This window comes from Drosophila elegans, unplaced genomic scaffold, assembly GCF_018152505.1.
Source record: "Drosophila elegans isolate 14027-0461.03 unplaced genomic scaffold, ASM1815250v1 contig_520, whole genome shotgun sequence".
Classification (NCBI taxonomy): Eukaryota; Metazoa; Arthropoda; class Insecta; order Diptera; family Drosophilidae; genus Drosophila; species Drosophila elegans.
Genome location: NW_024545903.1, coordinates 298,875 through 316,760, shown reverse-complemented (window position 1 = coordinate 316,760; position 17,886 = coordinate 298,875). Strand labels below are relative to the sequence as shown.

General features: G+C 36.4%; 1 protein-coding gene and 1 long non-coding RNA gene across 2 annotated transcripts; one reads left to right on the top strand and one right to left on the bottom strand.

Annotated features, from left to right (window-relative positions):
• Positions 1–148: 148 nt before the first annotated feature.
• LOC108143649 (trypsin-1) lies at positions 149–2,767 on the bottom strand. Its single transcript, XM_017268161.2, has 2 exons — positions 1,904–2,767; positions 149–1,030 (listed from the first exon to the last, which is right to left on the bottom strand). Exons 1-2 carry the CDS (start codon positions 2,702–2,704, stop codon positions 713–715), a joined length of 1,119 nt encoding a protein of 372 aa, XP_017123650.1. The 5' UTR covers positions 2,705–2,767; the 3' UTR covers positions 149–712.
• Positions 2,768–6,691: 3,924 nt separating this feature from the next.
• Positions 6,692–7,596, top strand: LOC108143664. Its single transcript, XR_001774340.2, has 2 exons — positions 6,692–6,822; positions 6,873–7,596. It is a non-coding gene; the product is annotated as an uncharacterized LOC108143664 (long non-coding RNA).
• Positions 7,597–17,886: the final 10,290 nt, after the last annotated feature.

The following is a 17,886-nucleotide window of genomic DNA, read 5'->3' as shown; positions in this document are numbered from 1 at the left end:
CCAACTGGCAATTGCCAACTAACCAAATGCATCCTGGCCACAACCGGCAAGAAGTGGAACCGATGTTAGCCAGAACTCCCAGCCAGCCGAAGAACAGGCTAGACCAGAATCCCCAGAAGAAACCGGCTCCCCAGAAAGGTTAGCGCACTTTGTGGAAACTTTTCTTTTAATCAATAAATATAAAACAGCTTGAGAATAGGATCTTCGGCTAGGCCGAAGTTGGCATACTCTTGCAAAAGGCTCAGAAACACTTTACTGTATTACTTAAGAGGTCTGAGACATATACCCCTAGAATGTGCAAAGTTATTTTCAGCGAAAACAGTTTGATTCTTGGGATAATGCATATATAATTCGGGAAATAATAAGCTTTTTTGTAATGAAAACTTATCTTTCAATCTATGCTATTGCACTTTGGAATTTAGAAGATATATAATTGAGAACATATAAGAGCAAATCTTAAAGGAACTTTTTGTAATAAATGTAACTAAATGTATTATTTTTTAGCCCAAGCCAAAATAGTTGTTTTAATGGTTTCAACTTACACCGAGACTTTAAGAAATATCACATTGAATGAGAGATATGAAATCAGGATCTAAAGAAAATTAAGACGTTGCTAAAGTTCCCATAAAATTCGCACTTATTCTCTGTGATTTGTTACCTACCCAGCAAGAGTATTCAACTATTAAAAGATACAGAAATAGCTGGAGTGTCGCTACTTGATCTTTTTGGTCTCCTGCTGGCAAAGACAAGCCTGTTTGGTGAGGTTCTTGATCCAGGTTCCATAGCGATTGACTCTGGCATAGACACCAGGATAACCGGCCTTAGCACAACCCTCGCCCCACGAAACCACGCCGGCGATTTGATGCTCTCGCGTTCCACTTGCCACAATGTGCAAAGGACCTCCGCTGTCGCCCTGACAAGAGTCCTTGCCGCCCTCGTCGTAACCGCCACATAACATATTATCCGTGATCTTGTTCCCATAGCGACTCTTCCTGCACTCATCTTGCGATAAAATCGGCACTTGAACCTCCTGCAAGAGAGTGATATATGGAAAATAGATTGATTTAAAATTAAATTTAATTAAGTAAATTGTTAAGTTTACTTTCTCAAACAATGTATTTTTAAATTTAGTTGTTTATAACAGGTCAAACTTATAGTCCGTTCTTATTTATTAGTTTCCTAACCTAAAATGTATTATACTGTTTTAACTTGTTTAATCCCACGTATACTTTCCGTTTTAAAATCATAATCACCTTTTTGAAGATTTGAGAAATAAATTAACACTTTTTTTAGTGAGAGCTAAATTTCTTGATATTAAAAAGTCTTTTTTAACATCTCGAGCATAAACAAAAATGTCTTAAGCTCAAGTAGCTGGCCTATAGCCCTATTTAATTTTAAAAGTAATGCTTTCCTAAAAACATATGACAGGCAATTTTCATTTCATTACTCCTTAAATTGAGCAAGTTCTTTCCAATATCTATACATTTAGTTTGCTGAGCGTGAGATATTCCCAAAAAATGACTACCAATTTAGTAGCTAAGTGAAACTTAAATTAATTTTAAGCTGATTACTAAGAGCTATGCAACCTGTGACTTGCTTATGATTTAGTTTTAGCTCAAAACATATTTTTCTGATTTTCGACCCTCTCCATTTCAAGTAGTCAATTTGTAAAACAAAAAAATAAGTACATTTTACAGGAATAATCATCATGCTGCGGCCCCACTTGTGCCTCGATGATTACAAAAAGTATGGCCGGACCCTAATGTGTTGTCTTCAATTAAAAATTTATCTTTATACAAGCTTTATAATTATTTAAAATGTAAATGAGTACATCAAATTTTGTATGTTAATATAACTAATTTTGAAACTAACTTTTTGCGCTAGTGTATCACCTTGGACTTACCTGAAGTGTATCGGATGTGGGTCCGCCAACTTTGAGTGCTCCCCAACCAGTGACTATCCCATGTTCGCCCTTGAAACTCCTGCCCGGCGTTGGCATACAGACGGGATGCAGTATCTCGTTGAACTCCACCGGCTCGTCCAACTTGATGATGGCAATATCGTTGTCGTAGTTCCGGGCATTGTACTTGGGATGCGTGATCACCTCGGCCACCTTGCGGTCGATCTTTTGCATGTGCGACATCTTGCGGTCGTGTTCGAGCAGTCTCACCGAAATTCTTTCCTTCCGGAATCCGTAGACGCAATGCGAGGCAGTTAAAAGGAACTGATCGTTCAGCAAGGAGGCGGCGCAGTAGAACCTTCCGCCGTACAGCAACATGGCCACCCAGGGATACTGATGGACCTCCGTTTCCTGACCGCCCACGATTCTCTTCTGTATATTGGCTATTCCGCAGAGGCAGTCACTGCAATTCCTCGGCGGATTCAGAGTGGGTGGTGCCGGGGTGGTGGCCCTCCTCGTGGTGGTGGTGCTCGACGACGGAGCCGGCGTGGTGGTTGAGGTGGTGGAGGAGGCCTCCGGCATCGTGGAACTACTGCTCAAGGTGGCCAGAGTGGCATTCTCCGAGTCAGAGCTTCCGGGACGTTGTGGCAGAAGCGACAGAACCCACTGGATGAAGGTGTTCTGGGATTGTTTCAGCAGCGGATTTGCTGCCGGCTGAGTTGCGGCCTGATCCTGGGCTGCAGCCTGATGGAGGCCGCAGCTTAAAGCCAGGCAGATCAGCAGACACAACCAGGCTCGACTCATTTCTCTAGACTTTTTCCGGCTTTCTCCACAGCGACACCACCGACTCGCGTGGCTCTCGGCAAACTGATCGGCCAGCCGCTTGGCCAGCATTTGAAAGCGGCATTTCACCCAAAAAAAAGTGGTTCTGGCCGGTGGCACGTCCACTTTGCCAATCCAATCCACACAGAAAAAAACAGTGATTTATTTGTTACAACCATGCATATAAATATTAAACCTATCTCATGTTTGAGAAAATAAGCTTTAATTATTCAATTTTCAGGGGCAAGTATGGAATATTAAATGAGGTCAAATTGGTTTTGTTAACCCATTTCTTTTTAAAGAATGACTTCAATCGAAAAGAAAAGACCTAAATCAAATGGAAGAATCTATATTGCCAAAAATTTTGCATTAAATTTATTCGTTGTTTTCAAAAAGTATGACTAGTAAATACTCTATTTTTTCCTTAAGAAGAATCTAGTTTTGATTGACTTACGTTACAAAAGTAAATTGCTTTAAATAATTATCTAAGTAATTTTCTTATTATTAATGTCTTTTTGGTGAATTCTGTACTAGTTTGGTCAGCATTTTTTATATAAATAAATTGTATAATCAATCTTATTAAGAAGGTTCACCCATTTTTAGCACAATTTTCTCTCTGTGCACCGTCGCACTCCCGTTTTAATTTGCATTTGTATTCTGCGCATGCGTGGGCGCCTCAGGGCATCCACACTATCCACCGCTTGACCATGATACTTCACTCGGTTGGCTGGCAAGCAAAACAAAACAATATCGGAGCCACTCATCCACGAAAGAAGAGTGTGTTTGTTGCCTTTTTTTGCGCCACTGAAGTAGCGAAAGTTTTTTTCTCGCTTCAATACTTATTGAAATGAATTTTTTGCTCCGTTTCTACACAATCGATCGCTCGACGACGCATCGTAATTTTACTTTCTTTTGATTTATATTATTGGGGCTTTTTTTTTGGCGGTTTGTGGGCCGATTGGTGCCGTTTGTGTGTCGACAGCTATAACAGCTGACAATAACAACAGCAACAATGCCGGTGACAACAATAAATCTGTGGCACTGTTTACATTTACACCGTTTACGTGGTTGGCTTTGCCAATTCGGTCGACTCATGGTCTTTGGGACAGCGTGTTTATATAGGGTGATAAGTTCAATAAAAATAATAACATACGGAATATTGATTAAAGTTTTAACTTTTTTCATATTTAAAGAACATTCATTTATTGTGTATTTAAAGTCATACTTCTAGAAACTCGAATCTAGATGATGATTTCCTTCTAATATAATTTCTTTTTTCAGACATTCACATCTATAAAAATAAAAACAATTTCGGAAGCCAGAAATAATCAATATATTTACAGTTGACAAGTATTTTGACTGCATTAGATTTACTTCATAGCCCCTATTTTTGATTTGTTAGGAAAATAAAAATAAAAATTTTAACACAGTTAAACCTTTTTTTTGTTAGTCCATAATTTAGTACTTTTAATACTTTTTTATTTAATATTAAGAAACTTATTTTTAGAACTCCTGGTAGATCTTATCGAACTTGATTTCAGTCGAAGTCACATTTTCAGCTACCCAAAGAAAACAAAGCCAGCGAACTGCAATCGTAAAAAAAAACGAAAATGGCCTCACCAAAGACATAAAGCTGTCAGGCTGGGCTTCCCTTGGAACTGAGACAGACTAACGTTGCAGTCAAATTGTGGCATCCGCACGTGTCCATCCCAGTCGTGAGTCATATTGGTCATAGGCTTAAGTAGCCACATCCCACTGGATCATTAAAAACAACTTGTAAGGTTGAAGAGGCGGCGCCGTTGCGCCTGCGCCATTCGGCTGGCCGGCAATTGATGGATGGTCGAGGGCCTGCCCTGAATAAGGGAAACACGGTGGAGGGCATGGGGGAGTCAGGAGTTGGAAGAGTCATTAGTATGCGCACACATAACACTTGGCATATTAATTGTCCGCGTAACGTTGGAGGCAGATGCAGCTCGAGTGGGGTTACATCGAGTTGCAGTTGAGTTTGGATGTGGGCTTGCAGATGATGATGATGATGACGAACTAATGTCAGCTCGTCGGACTCTGGGCACTAGAGATGCAAAGGTCTTTTTTAAACATATACAATTCTTCACAATTTTATGTACTTTTGCCTTAGGTTATAATTGAACAGGGTCCAAAATTATTGTTTTTTGAGAATTTAATTTTTTAAGCATCCAACTTGTTTATGAACTTTGTTTATAAATTATCTTATTTACACTAGGAGGGCCAGCGTAAATATAGAGTTTTATTTGTTTACCAATTTGGCAAATTGCTAGACACTTTTTGTACAAATACAAACTTTTGGTTGTCAAAACCATAGTAGACTTTTAAAAATAAATGTCGAATTGTTTTTGTCGTCTCCATTTAGTTTTTTACCTAGATGGAAAACCCTCCTACAATTTTCGAACATTTCATTTTATCAAATTTAAATAAATTTCTAAAACAATTAAATTGTCTAGAGGCTTATATTTGCTTTTTTTTAGTAACATTTAAAAAAAATAACTTTTTTTTAATGATGGACAAAAAAAATATGTTGAAAGTAAAAACATAATTTAAATATGAAGAGAACAATATAATACATAGTTATAAAGACATACAAAAATTAAACATTTGATGTTACTTTCCATTTACCTGTTAATTGAAGAACCTTTAGATAATACGTAATGGAATACTGAATTAATTTAAACTCATCCATGGAAACAAAAATAAGTTGAAAATATTCCTACTTTCCACAGACTTTTAATTGAATTCCTCTGCGTGTTTTGTATGTTGATTTTTCGCTTTTATTTTAATAGATCGTTAGCATCACTGGTGGGCAGCCATCAAAGGCAGAGTCAGATCCATTGCCCAACCGCAGTGCACGCAGTTAAAACAAAGTGCCATTTGCATAATGCCCGGCTAGACAAAACCGAATGAAAAATACGGAAAAAAGCCCGAACAAGTTGCATGTGTGAGCACATCTATGTTAAATGGGAGTGGGGTTATTTACGAGCCTGAGGAAGGGACCTGCACTTGGCGACGCAATTATGCAAGGCCCACTCCGGAAAACGTGACCACCAACAGAGTGACTCTGCGACTGATTGTCGGGACCCACCTGTCCCCATCCTGAAGACCTGGCTCTGGCAGATTGGCTCTGTTCAACACGATGGCAAAATATGTTAATTGGCATTGTAATATGCACATTAGATGTTGCCAACTACTAAGCGCTCATTAAACAAGCCCAAGCTCATGCTTGGGCAATTACTGCCGGCCTTTACATGGCGAAAAGTTGGCAAGAAGGGGCGACAAGTGATAAATTGAGGGAATATGAATCGATTATGAAACCAGATGGCCGGCCCCATGTTTGCTGTATAAAAAGTGATTATGATGAGCCAATTAATCAGAAAGAGATGTTGAGTTAAAAAAAAAACGTTAAAAAACTGCATAGAAAATGTAACAAATAAACTTTAGTGATTATCAAAAAAATAATAAAAAAATAAAAATAATCAAAAACTAAAATAAATAATAAACAGTACATATGATTTTTATTTTTATCAAAATAATGAAACTACTTCTTCTGTTTGCAGAGTTTTACCGATATTTTTTCATAAACATGTAAAACAACTCTAGAAATACCAACTTAGCAAAAATAAAAAAAATAATAAATTACACCCTTAGCGTTATATAAAATCATATTAAACGATTTTTTTATTTTTTTTATAAAAAATAATGATTTATTTGATTTTTAATTTTTTTTTTCATTAATTATCATTATTTCTGAACAAAGAAAATAAAACTTAAAAATAATCATTATGTTGTAATTTTTCGAACAAAGCTTTTTGTTATTGCGGTCCCTGATTATTACATCGATGAAGTGCCATTGAATTAGAATTTTCTTTCCTTAAGCAGGCTTTGTACTAGTGCTCAACATCTGTCAAATACCTTGTTGTACCTACTGAACCCCAAAATCCTCAGTTAGCCTTCAACCTTCCAGAACACCAGATCGAAATGGGATAGTTGTATATTTTTTGTCTCCGGTTTCGTATCTTGGTGTAGGTAAAATTCCAAATTGTTGGTCGTGTTTTGGTCTGATCGGACAGGTGAGTAATAATATAAGAGTAAGGACTCGGTAATGAAATCTGGATTGCAGTACTCTTTTGCCAATGTCCTCTGAAGACAGAGCTGCGGAAATTTTTACGCCTGCGTCTGCCCCAACGGAAACAGTCGAAAATACTGCCAGAAAAACCGTCAGCAAATTAAGAGGAACGCATAAAACTGTCCATGTATAAATTCCTATTTAAAAGATGGTCGCGAAAGAAAACGTCCTCAAGGAATCCTTCCGGGACGTGCAATTCGTGGATTTCCATCGCCATGGTTCCTTGAGCGCGTCAAAGAAGTCCTGACCATCGCAAATTTTGGATTTTATTTACTCGGATTCCCAAATGCTTAGATTCTCAAGTACACGAAATCCGAGATACACGGAATCCCAAATACACGGATTCCCAAATACACGGATTCCCAAATACACGGATTCCCAAATACACGGATTCCCAAATACACGGATTCCCAAATACCCGGATTTCCAGATTCCCAAATGATTAGGTACTCAAATACACGAATTCCCAAATACACCGATTCCCAAATACACGGATTCCCCAAATACACGGATTCCCAATCACACGGATACTCGGATTTCCAAATACTCGGATTCCAAAATGCTCAGATTCTTAGATACACGAATTCCCAAATGCACGAATTCCCAAATACTCAATTACAACAACATACTAAGGTTCATATATTTTTGTGACATTACATGCTTACATTAAACTTCAATAAAAATATGGAATTGACACCCAAAAAAATATTACTTAAAATTGCTATTGTCTTATTAATTGAAAAAAATGCTATACATTTAGTAGCTGTTTATTCTATTAGGCATTTGTTGATTGCATTAACACAAGGTCGTTTTCTGAATACCGATTTTAATGTATGAATCGTGTAAAAACCAAGAAGCAAGTGCTGAAAATAATGGAAGAAAAAATATGACTATCAAAAAATAAAAAAGTATAAATATTATTTTTCGAAATCAACCATTTATCAATATTTAAATTTACTTCGCAAAACTATGGCATTTGCGGTTACATTTTATATCTTATTTTTTTAAAACCAATAACACAAAGAAAAACAAAAGCAAATTCAAAAGAGAATGGTTAGCGATTTTAATTTTGTTATTCAAGTTGCACAAAAAAAAAATCAAACTAAATAAGATAACGTCATTAGCGTAAATAAACAATTTAGTGTATTTGGATTCAAGTCGCATTCACTATCCAAGCGGTTTCATGGTACGTATAAATCAACGAATTTTCTATTAAACATACTGTATTTCTTAATTTTTTGTAGCTTTAAGGATCTACAGCTCCCCGCAGCCAACCACAAAAAACAATTAAAAAATTGTTGGGCAGTCGTTGGCTGGCTGACATGACTTGACCCCAGCTTTCCGTCCGAACATCGCGCACACATGTAAATGGAAAATTTTTCACAGACAGTTGGGTGCGTGTAAAAAATTTCACTTTTGATTTATGCGGGCGGCTGGGAAAGGTGCTGCTAAAAAAAAAAAAACAAGAAATGAAAAATTTTGAGAACCTGAAACAGCTACCGCAATAATAAAATTGGTGGGAGGTGCGGGTGGATATAGAAGTTGATATTGCAACATATTTGCATAGACAACCATTAGGGCAACGACGACCATTCGGCCACTCAACCAATCCGGCCATGAATGGCTATTACAGCGAATAGATTATGTTTTGCTATGCACGTTGCTCTGTTGCCATAAAATTTTATCTGCCAAGTTAATTAAGCCAGCAGTTAGCCGGCTGGGAAGCTGGAACTCAACTATCCTGGAATACGGCAATCCTGTTCACTTGCAGTTGAAAATTTAATTAGTTATTCCATTTGCGCGCCACACTCGCTTTTCATTGCGGCCATTCAGACTGCTACCTCTCATTTTCCGGTTAACCCAAAGGATTCGCGAATGGAAAACGAAACCGAGCTGAGTTTTTTCGTCTGTCCAGTGGTCTGTGAATGGGTGAAGGGGCCAAGTGGCCAAGGGAAGGCCGCAGAAGTAGACACGAATATCTGATCAAGAGTTTCCACACCTTGGCAGGGAAATCACCAGAATCGCATCAAGACTCACGCAAAGAAAAACTTTTAACGGCATGCAACAGCCAGGGTCTCAAGTTCCACGTTGCAACTCTAGCACGCGATTCAATTTTTTGCTCAAATGCCGATTATAACTTGTACTTGTTGAAAAAGCTATACAAAAACCGAAAGGGAAAAAAAACAACATAAAAATGTGTAATGATTTTTTGGGCATGCTTAACATAGTTGCAATAATTTGCATGCGACTCTCGAGCGGCATGCAATGAACACTTCTCACGCAAGGCCCCATAATGGATTAATTACAGGGTAATACGATCCCGACAGGGCACAAGTTACTTGTATTAAGAAAAAAAAACAACGTTTTTAGTATACTAAAAACTTATAGTTAAGAACAGTGTTCTCAAATATCTTTGAAAAATAAATCTGTTATTTGGTTTGACCGATATTTTAGTAAATAATATCTTTAAAAACTTTTAAAGAGTAAGAAGCCCTAGAACTAAAACGTATAATTTTTTTTGTATATGTTGTAATTTTTGTTCAAGACTAATTATCGACCTTTAAAGTCTGTCCACCTGCACACAGCAAATCCAATTAGCAATGCCCATTTGGTGACTTCCATTTGACCAGAGATGGGCATCAAAGGAGTTACACGCTTAGGCACTTTAAGAGCTTGTTTGACCATCATGAACAGCAAACATAAAAACCCGAGGAGGTCCAAGCACTTGAGAATCGGAATAGGTATGGGAACATTAAATGGAATTTTTAAATGCTCTTGTAACCCTCAGACATCGACCGTTCCCATTCCCAAACTTGAGAAAAAACATAATATAAAAAATTCAATTTGTATGCCGGCGACAGGTGATTCAGATATTTGGCTCTAGATCGGGAACTTGCCCTCGTTCCAATCGATTGCATATTTTATGCTCCCATAACGACTCATTAATTCTATTGGAATGGAGTCGTAAACAAGGCAACAAAACTGACCCGTTATTACACGAAACGGGGGAAAAAAGAAAATAAATAAATCGGTACCATAAAATCTTGTTTGTTGACATATTTAAATGACGTATAAATTGAATAATAAAATGACCCGAAATGAGCAATAACCCATAAAAGCGGGTCATCAATGGAAACTCCAACCGGTTAACATTTTTTTATAAATATGTGTATATGTGTTCTAATTAGCTCAGAAGATTAATGAGATTGGCAGTCAAAAATATTGTATCTTTAATACTTTTAAATATAACTTTTTAAACAAATAACTAGTGTAGTTAAAGGGTTTATGCTGTATATTTGCATTCATATTTTAATAAGGGGTACAAATATAATTAAACCAGTGTACACCCCAATTAAAAAAATCTTCAGTAAATTTTAATGCCGCCGTAGAAGTCGGAGGACAAAGAGATCGAAATTGAAACAAGTCAAAGTCTAAAAAAAAGAAAAAATAATACATGTTAAAGAAATTTAATAAGACCACTAAGCCATATAAAGCAATAAAAAAATTAAAGTATTTTTTTATTTTCTGAGTTCTGTACCTACCAGCACCGACAGTGAAAGCAATGATCCATTTTCAAAGCTTTAAAAAATTAATAGCAACTGGGAAAAGCCAAAGTTGTGATTATAAATTATGTCCAAGATAGTTATGCATATATCTTAACAAGCGGGTTTTAAATAATTGCGGCCTGACCACATGGTAACTGAAGTAATTCATTATCCAATATAACGAGCAATTCATAGCCAACATAAAATTAATATATCCGATGCTCTTGCAAAATTAAAAAACTTCATCAACATTTAAAAGAAAATGTATAAATTTGTTGATCAAAAATATAAAAAAAATTATGTGAAGGCTAAGGAAATTGAAGTAAATATACATTGCTTGGTAGCTCTGGCCAAATTGCTTAGAACGGTTTCTATTTTCAGATTTGTCGTTGTGTAATTTGACAATGATATTGTTGGCAAGGCGTACTATACAAACTAAGTTAAACTATACAGTTTAGCAATGCCCTTTTCATCCGAATTAATTGGTAAAAGTCCTTTAATTTAAATGATGGCGTACATTCCCATCCTGGTCAAATATTAATTATATTGAAGGCTTCATTGCTTGAATTGTTTGAATTTAATTGAATTTCTCTCTAAGCAGCTATTTTGATTATTCAGTTTACAAGAGTCCCGAGGCGTTGGCCCTATTGAAATTCATTTAGTTGTCCAACAACTAATTGAAATAATCATGCGAAAATTTGTCTAATTTGTGGTCTTGTCCCCTACATAATTCACGATGCAGGCCATGAAATTCTGTACTCCGGTGTCTGGGCCCTGACATTTCGGTACAAATAAGGCAGTCAAGCGGCCATTTGCTGGTTCCATGCGCATTTTCTTCATCAATGATTAATTGTTTTGACAATGTTGCAGCTATGTACCTCTATCTGCCCCACTCCCCTTTCTCGTCTGGCTTTGGATGTGGATGTGGATGTGGTGAAGTATTCCGCGTGGCAAACTCAAACCTCTGCCCCTGGTCGATGTCACATTTGTGGCCTGGCACTGACGAATGTCCCCAAATTGATGTATGATTTTGGCAGCGATGCCAAAAACCTGATGGGGGCAGTAGTCTGTCTCCATTTCCGGAGGCCCCCTCTCGTTCAGACCGCTGTGTGTGGAAGATTTAGTGCAGAGCTTTGGGTTTTGTGGACCATTTTTGGCAAGATATGATATATCTCTCACTAAAGTTGAATGGGCTCGTAGAGCTCAGTTTATGGTAGTTGCACGAATTAAAGTTGCTCGTAGATATGCACATGGACTACAAATTCAATGCAATCACAACGAGTAAGCAACGAGTAAGCTATAATTTAAACTATTTTATGTCTGAAAATGATTAGTCTATACAACACCAATTACATTGTTTTTTTGTTTTCAATACCTACCCTTGCTTAAAATCAGGTTTCTGGATTTCCCCGTGTAATATCAGAAATGTCACTGACAGGTAGTTCGATTTCCTTAGGTTTGTAATTCAGACATTTCCATCCGGTCTTGCTGTAAATAAATCAGGTTAAAACAATTTCCTTGCTGCTGTATTTTACACCTTCGTTTCCCTTTGGCGACAGCTTAACAAATTCAACTGAAAAATAAACAAAGTAGAGCAGTGGACAGAGGATGAGCCGAGGAGACCAAACAGTTTAGCTTTAGTTGCCCAAAAAACTTTCACTTGACCCTTGTCAAGCGATTCCAAAGGGGGGTTTGGGTTGGCCCAAGGTGCGGGGTCAAAGACAGTCGAGTGTTGTAATCAACAGAAAATTGGCACCAGTCAACGTATCCCCTCCCAGAATTTATCCTTCCGCCCCCTTAGTTTTAGTTGTGCTCTCTGTTCTGTATATGTATCTGTGTCAGTGTCAGCATCGTTTACGCTTAACTTCCCCCAGGATCTTTTTTGGGGGTGGATGCCTTGACCAACTGACTTAGTGCGAGGGTTGCTCGATTTGGCTCTGTTCTGCTGTCGTTGATAAGTCGGCAGGTTCAATAAATCGTCGCCCTAACCGAAAATACATACATAGTTAGCGGATAGTTGCAGTCACTTGGAGTCCCCACTTGGCCATTATCGTGCCGATGAAATCTAAAAATGCGACCCCATGTAATCGTTTGCCATTTTCTTTATCATTTGCCAACATAAATTAGGAACTAAACGCATGAGCTAAACTAAGAGTGGCGCGTCCTATGGATTTTATTAAATTGTAAGAACGCTTAGCAAAATATAAAAGTCAATATAATAATGTTGATAAACTTGACTAAACTTCTAAGTGTAAAGGTCGCAAAACTAAAGCTAACAGTCAAATAATAATAAAATAGTTAAATTTTAAAAAATTGTATAAACTCAAATTTCAATAAATATTTCTAAAAATAAATCCGTAATAAAGAGAAAACATGAATAATTTTCAATGTAAGAAAATCTAATGCAAGACAAATAAACACGTTCATTTTTTGACTGTGTGCATAAATTGATATTTATGCAGGAAATGCTAATTAAGTGGAATGCAGACTTGGCGCCACATGCCAAATATTTGCAGCAGGTGACACCAGTTGGGGGTCAGGAAGTACGTGATGGTTAATTAAGCGGTAATGCAAATGCATTACATGTCCTAAGGCTCAGGTGCAACAGCATTTATTGCAGGAAGAAAGTCTAGAGAATATTGCTCACTCAAGCTGGAACCGTTTACGTGACAAAAGGACTGCGTTACTCTTAAAGCCGTTAAAAAAAAAACAAAAAAAAATGAAATCCCAGGGGTCGCCTGTCCAACTAACACAATTTTTCACACCTCTTCCCAAAACCTCGATTTGTAAAATAATTTATAGTTCTGAACCACTGACCGGGTCACCATCAGAAAAGAAAAAAAATATAGTCACAAAAAATGTAGACATTTTCTTAAGCGCAAGTCATGCATTCCATTTCCTATTTACATTTATCTAACTCTCGCCAAAAAAAAAGGGGCAAAAGAAACGGATTTAATGGAAAACGATGATGCGACAGGGTTGTTGGCCCCGTCGCTGTGGCGCCTGGCAACCCTGGTCGGCGCCACACAAAATTCCACTCCGCATTGCGTTCAGTCCGTTTTTATTGCATGTGATTGCTTAATTTATTTGTATATATTTTAAGCATTTTTCTATATATTTTTACAGAGTAGCAGAAGGTACCTTGGACCTTCTTAGTTTTGATTTAATAACTAGAATAACTTATAAGCTAAACATATATATATGTAAGTATAAACTCAATTTACAGCCTTTTAACAGTGAAGACATATGTCGAAAACTTTTTTATAAAGGAATAACAAAAAAATCTTTGTAATTATTATAATGTAATTCAGTATATTAAGCATTTTTATTTGTTTTTGTTTTACAAGCATTCAAGGGTATTTAAGGTAACGTTTAATAAATTGTGGCCTGTCCTTTTCGTTTTTATTCAGCTTTGCTCCTTTTCGGCACTGACCAAATGGTGCCAACTAGACGCCATGAGCCAAAAAATGTTAAACGTTTGCCAAGCGCAATGTACATTTTTTGGAGAGCATTGCGTATGCGTGATTTGTTTAAGTTAAAGATGTTAATAGACCGAAACAAATGGAAGTTGGTGCTAATGGTAATCATATCATTAAAAATGTAATAAAGTTGTATTTTGTACGATTTAAACAAACCTTTACCAAATAATTTAATTGTACTCCCTGAGAAAAAACCGATGCAAAAACTGTAACGAATCCACGTAACCATAAATCATTCAGCTTAAATCCCTGTAACAAATTCGAATGCACGCGAATCAATTGTTCAATTGTTTCCGTAGAAAAATAAATAAAATATAAGCCCGATGCTGTTAGGGATTCCGGGAAAAAAGGGGAAGGCGGGGCTAGGGGAAGGAAACAGGGCGTAGGGACAACAAACAAGTTGGCGGCCATAAATAAATATCGCATAAGCCCAGAGGCCAACATAGAATATAAATTTCCAGAGTGTTTCTCTCTCTCTTTGCTACACAATCAACTTAATTTTGTAAAAATTCAATTTAAATAATGCCGCGGCTCCATGAAAAAAAATAATCTCGCATGCAAATATCTATATGTTTTTGCGGCAAATCGAATTCAATTGTCTGGATTTGTCTTAAATGACATTCGTTTTTACTCCATTTAAAGTATTGTTGCTTTGATTAACTATAGTCTAAAAGTAGTAATTTAAATACAAATGAATACTTTGTTAAAGTGAAATAAGTTTTCTTTATTAAGTTTAGTAAATAATTTTTTTTTATTTATCCTTTTCCTCTCCAGTATTTATCCCAAAAATCACCAAGGTATTATCTCTTTTTAAAGTTGCGGCTATATTAATTCCTCTTCCATAAATATTTTCCTTACTTGCTGCTAAAATTAAATTGAATTTGCCGCTTGAAATATTTTAATTTCCTTCGGACACGAAGCGAGTCCAGCGAAACCTAATAAAACGCCAGAGACACGTACGCACCTCAGACATCCAGAAACGCTGAAGATGACGAGTGGGATTCCCGAATGTTGCACTGTCTTTTTCCATGTATGTGTCTGCTCCTCTGTTTCTGTCACATATGTTGCAATCTCCTCGAGTAAATTGAAGCGACAGTTGGGGCAGAAACGAGGTGCTGCGGAAATTAAATGAACTCCCTTGAAAATAAAAGGGGGAGATAATACTTAAAGTCGACCGTTTGTTTTCTTTGTAATAATTAAATTCAACAAACAAATTTTAGTTTCCATATTTAAAATACAGTAACACTATTATATTAGAAGCCAGCTAATTGAAAACAATTACAAAGTGTGCCTTGAATTTGTTTCGCTTTTATTATATTTCGGACTCAAAATATTTTGGTAGTGTTGTTTTTCCATGTTCAATGTTCTGTTCAACTTTTAATGAACAGCTGTACTAACGCATTGTAATGGCTGAAAGACAGGATCTAATTAAAAAAAAATGTAACTTTTGATTTGAACCAACTTTTAACTTCATGTTAGATTTAAGTTGAAAATTATAAATAGACCAATATTGACACTTTCCACCCACGAAGAAACAGGGCTGCAATTAATTTTCCGTTGGCCGGGCGCTCAAACATTTTAATCAAATGACAAAACCGAAAATAATTTATTTCGTGGCACATAACTCACAGAGCCCTGGAAGTCGGCAAGCGGTTTATTAAATTTTGTTTGCTCTTTCAGCGGAAAACAGGCTTCGTGCCGTGGTTGTTGTTAATTTTCTTGTTGTCCGGCAGTTGGCAAACTAATAGATTTTAAAAGCGGCTGTCGCTGTCAGCAAACCCAAATTGTTGGTAAAGGGGAAAAGCGAGTTAGGCGACGTGATAAACGCGGCGAAATAAATTGGTCAACTTGCAGTTTGGGTTAACGGGCAGTTTGTTGTGACAGCTGCAAGGCGATAGCACCAACAACAACAGGTTGCCTTTACAAATTGATCGATGAATACGTGTAATCAATAAATTCACCACCGACATTTGGCCCTGGAAGCTGTAATTCATAAAAGTTAAAAAAACGGAAGTCTACTAGTTCTTATGAACATAAAAAGGTAAAAGCCGAAATAATAAAATTAATCTAGACGACTATAATATATGAGTAACCAAATACTTAACGTGCTTTACAGCTTACAAAAAAAAAAGACTTGTAAAAAAATAAAATCCGAAGGAGTCATTTTTTTGTAACTTGGCCAAAATTAGACGTATAGTCATAAGAGTGACTGTTTTTTGTAGTTGGCGACCTACACTACCCATCCACAATCGGTTTAGAAAAATAAATTTTGTTATGGTGCAGAAACAACAATTAATTTTACGACCAATTTTTGCATTTTTGGCAAGGGTCTTCATTTTTTTCAGAAATTTGAAAATCTTAAAAAATTTTTACTGCGAATGCCATTTGATAGGCAATTTAATGACGAATTTAGCGATGTTTGACATTTCATCATTGGAGTATTACTTCTCAGCGTTTTGGTAAAAAAAAAACTGATTTTTTAGGTTTTTGGAGACTTGTAAAACAATAAACTCCGAAAGAGTCCTTTCTTTGTAACTTGGAAAAACTTTACATATAGAAATAAATGTATATATATGTTTTGAAATGTCCAATATTATATATTATTTGTCCCGAAGTCCGATGGAGAAATTTCTAAATACGACGTAGCTTATTTTTACTTGTTTACCTTAAGACTTTTAAAAGAGATTTCAAGCCCTGGTTACAAGCTAATCCCTATATGTAATTCGTTGTAAAACTTTATCCTTCTATTAACGTTTCATTTCCATAATTAAAAAATATACAAAAACCACAGACATTTTAGTAAAACTTACAAGGAAATAGAATTATGAAAAATCTTTAATTTATACCAAGCTAAAAGTCTAAAAATATGGTTCAAGCATTGTATAAATGGCAAGACTGCAATTGAAGAGTTTTTAGGTGTCTTAAACAATAATAGAAAAAATAGCAACATCGTTCGATGAAAAACTGAGCCATCAATAAGTTCATTTATTTCACATTACTCATGTCTCCCTCCGTTTTCCGCTCTCTATTCGAATCTTTTCAGAGCCCGCCTACATGTCTTGCGGTTATTGTGTAATTTGCCATTAAATCGTTGTCAACCATTTAATTGCTCGCTATAAATCTTAAATGCAGTTGCTTATCGCTGGCCCGACCAAAGCGCCGGCAATTAAAAGCAAATCAAATGGACTTGCGGCCACTTTTTTCATTGGATCCTAATCTTGATGGCAGTTTTTGGGCGACTAAACTCAATTTCGCAGCACGAGTCTGGATTAAGTTCTGCGTTTCTTTGTTATGCCGAGCAAATTTCAATTTGCTTTAAACTCCACCAAAGCAACACACAACGCATTGCCTTCTGCATTTGCATTTTATTTCCAATGGCTGCGCTTTGCAATTTCTTGGCAACTTTTCCCTTCCATTGTTTTTTGGTTTTTCGGGGGGAGAGGCAATTTCACTTTTCAACTTTATTCGAGCGAAAAATTGACGTGGAAAGTGTGAGGCGGAAACGGGGAAAAAGATGTCTGGCATTTCTCAGCGAAGAAAAGGTGTAGAAACCGAAGGAGTTCGAAGCTAGACAGGCGTTAAGGCTTTCAAACCATACCAAACAAGTGTGGACAGGGAAGCTGACAAGAAAGTATGTGAATTTTAAAATAATATATACTGAAATATGTTTTTTTTATTTCCTGAACTTTAGTTTTATTTGAACCTTTATCACTGTATAGATTTTATAATTTAGAAATCATTTTTTAAACAGTTTTTCAATTAGTAGAATTGCTTAAAGCTTAAAATTGTGATACACCCAAATTCTTGAACAGTACGCTTTTTTTATTTAAATAAGACAGCATGTGGAATTTTTGAAATATTAAGGATCGTTATTAGAATACTTAAGTCCATTTTTAAGTATTTTATGAATAAAAGCACATCCATTAAATGTGAGTGAAAAAAAACCAGTTTTAATAAGAATAATACAATGGGTCATTCCATGTC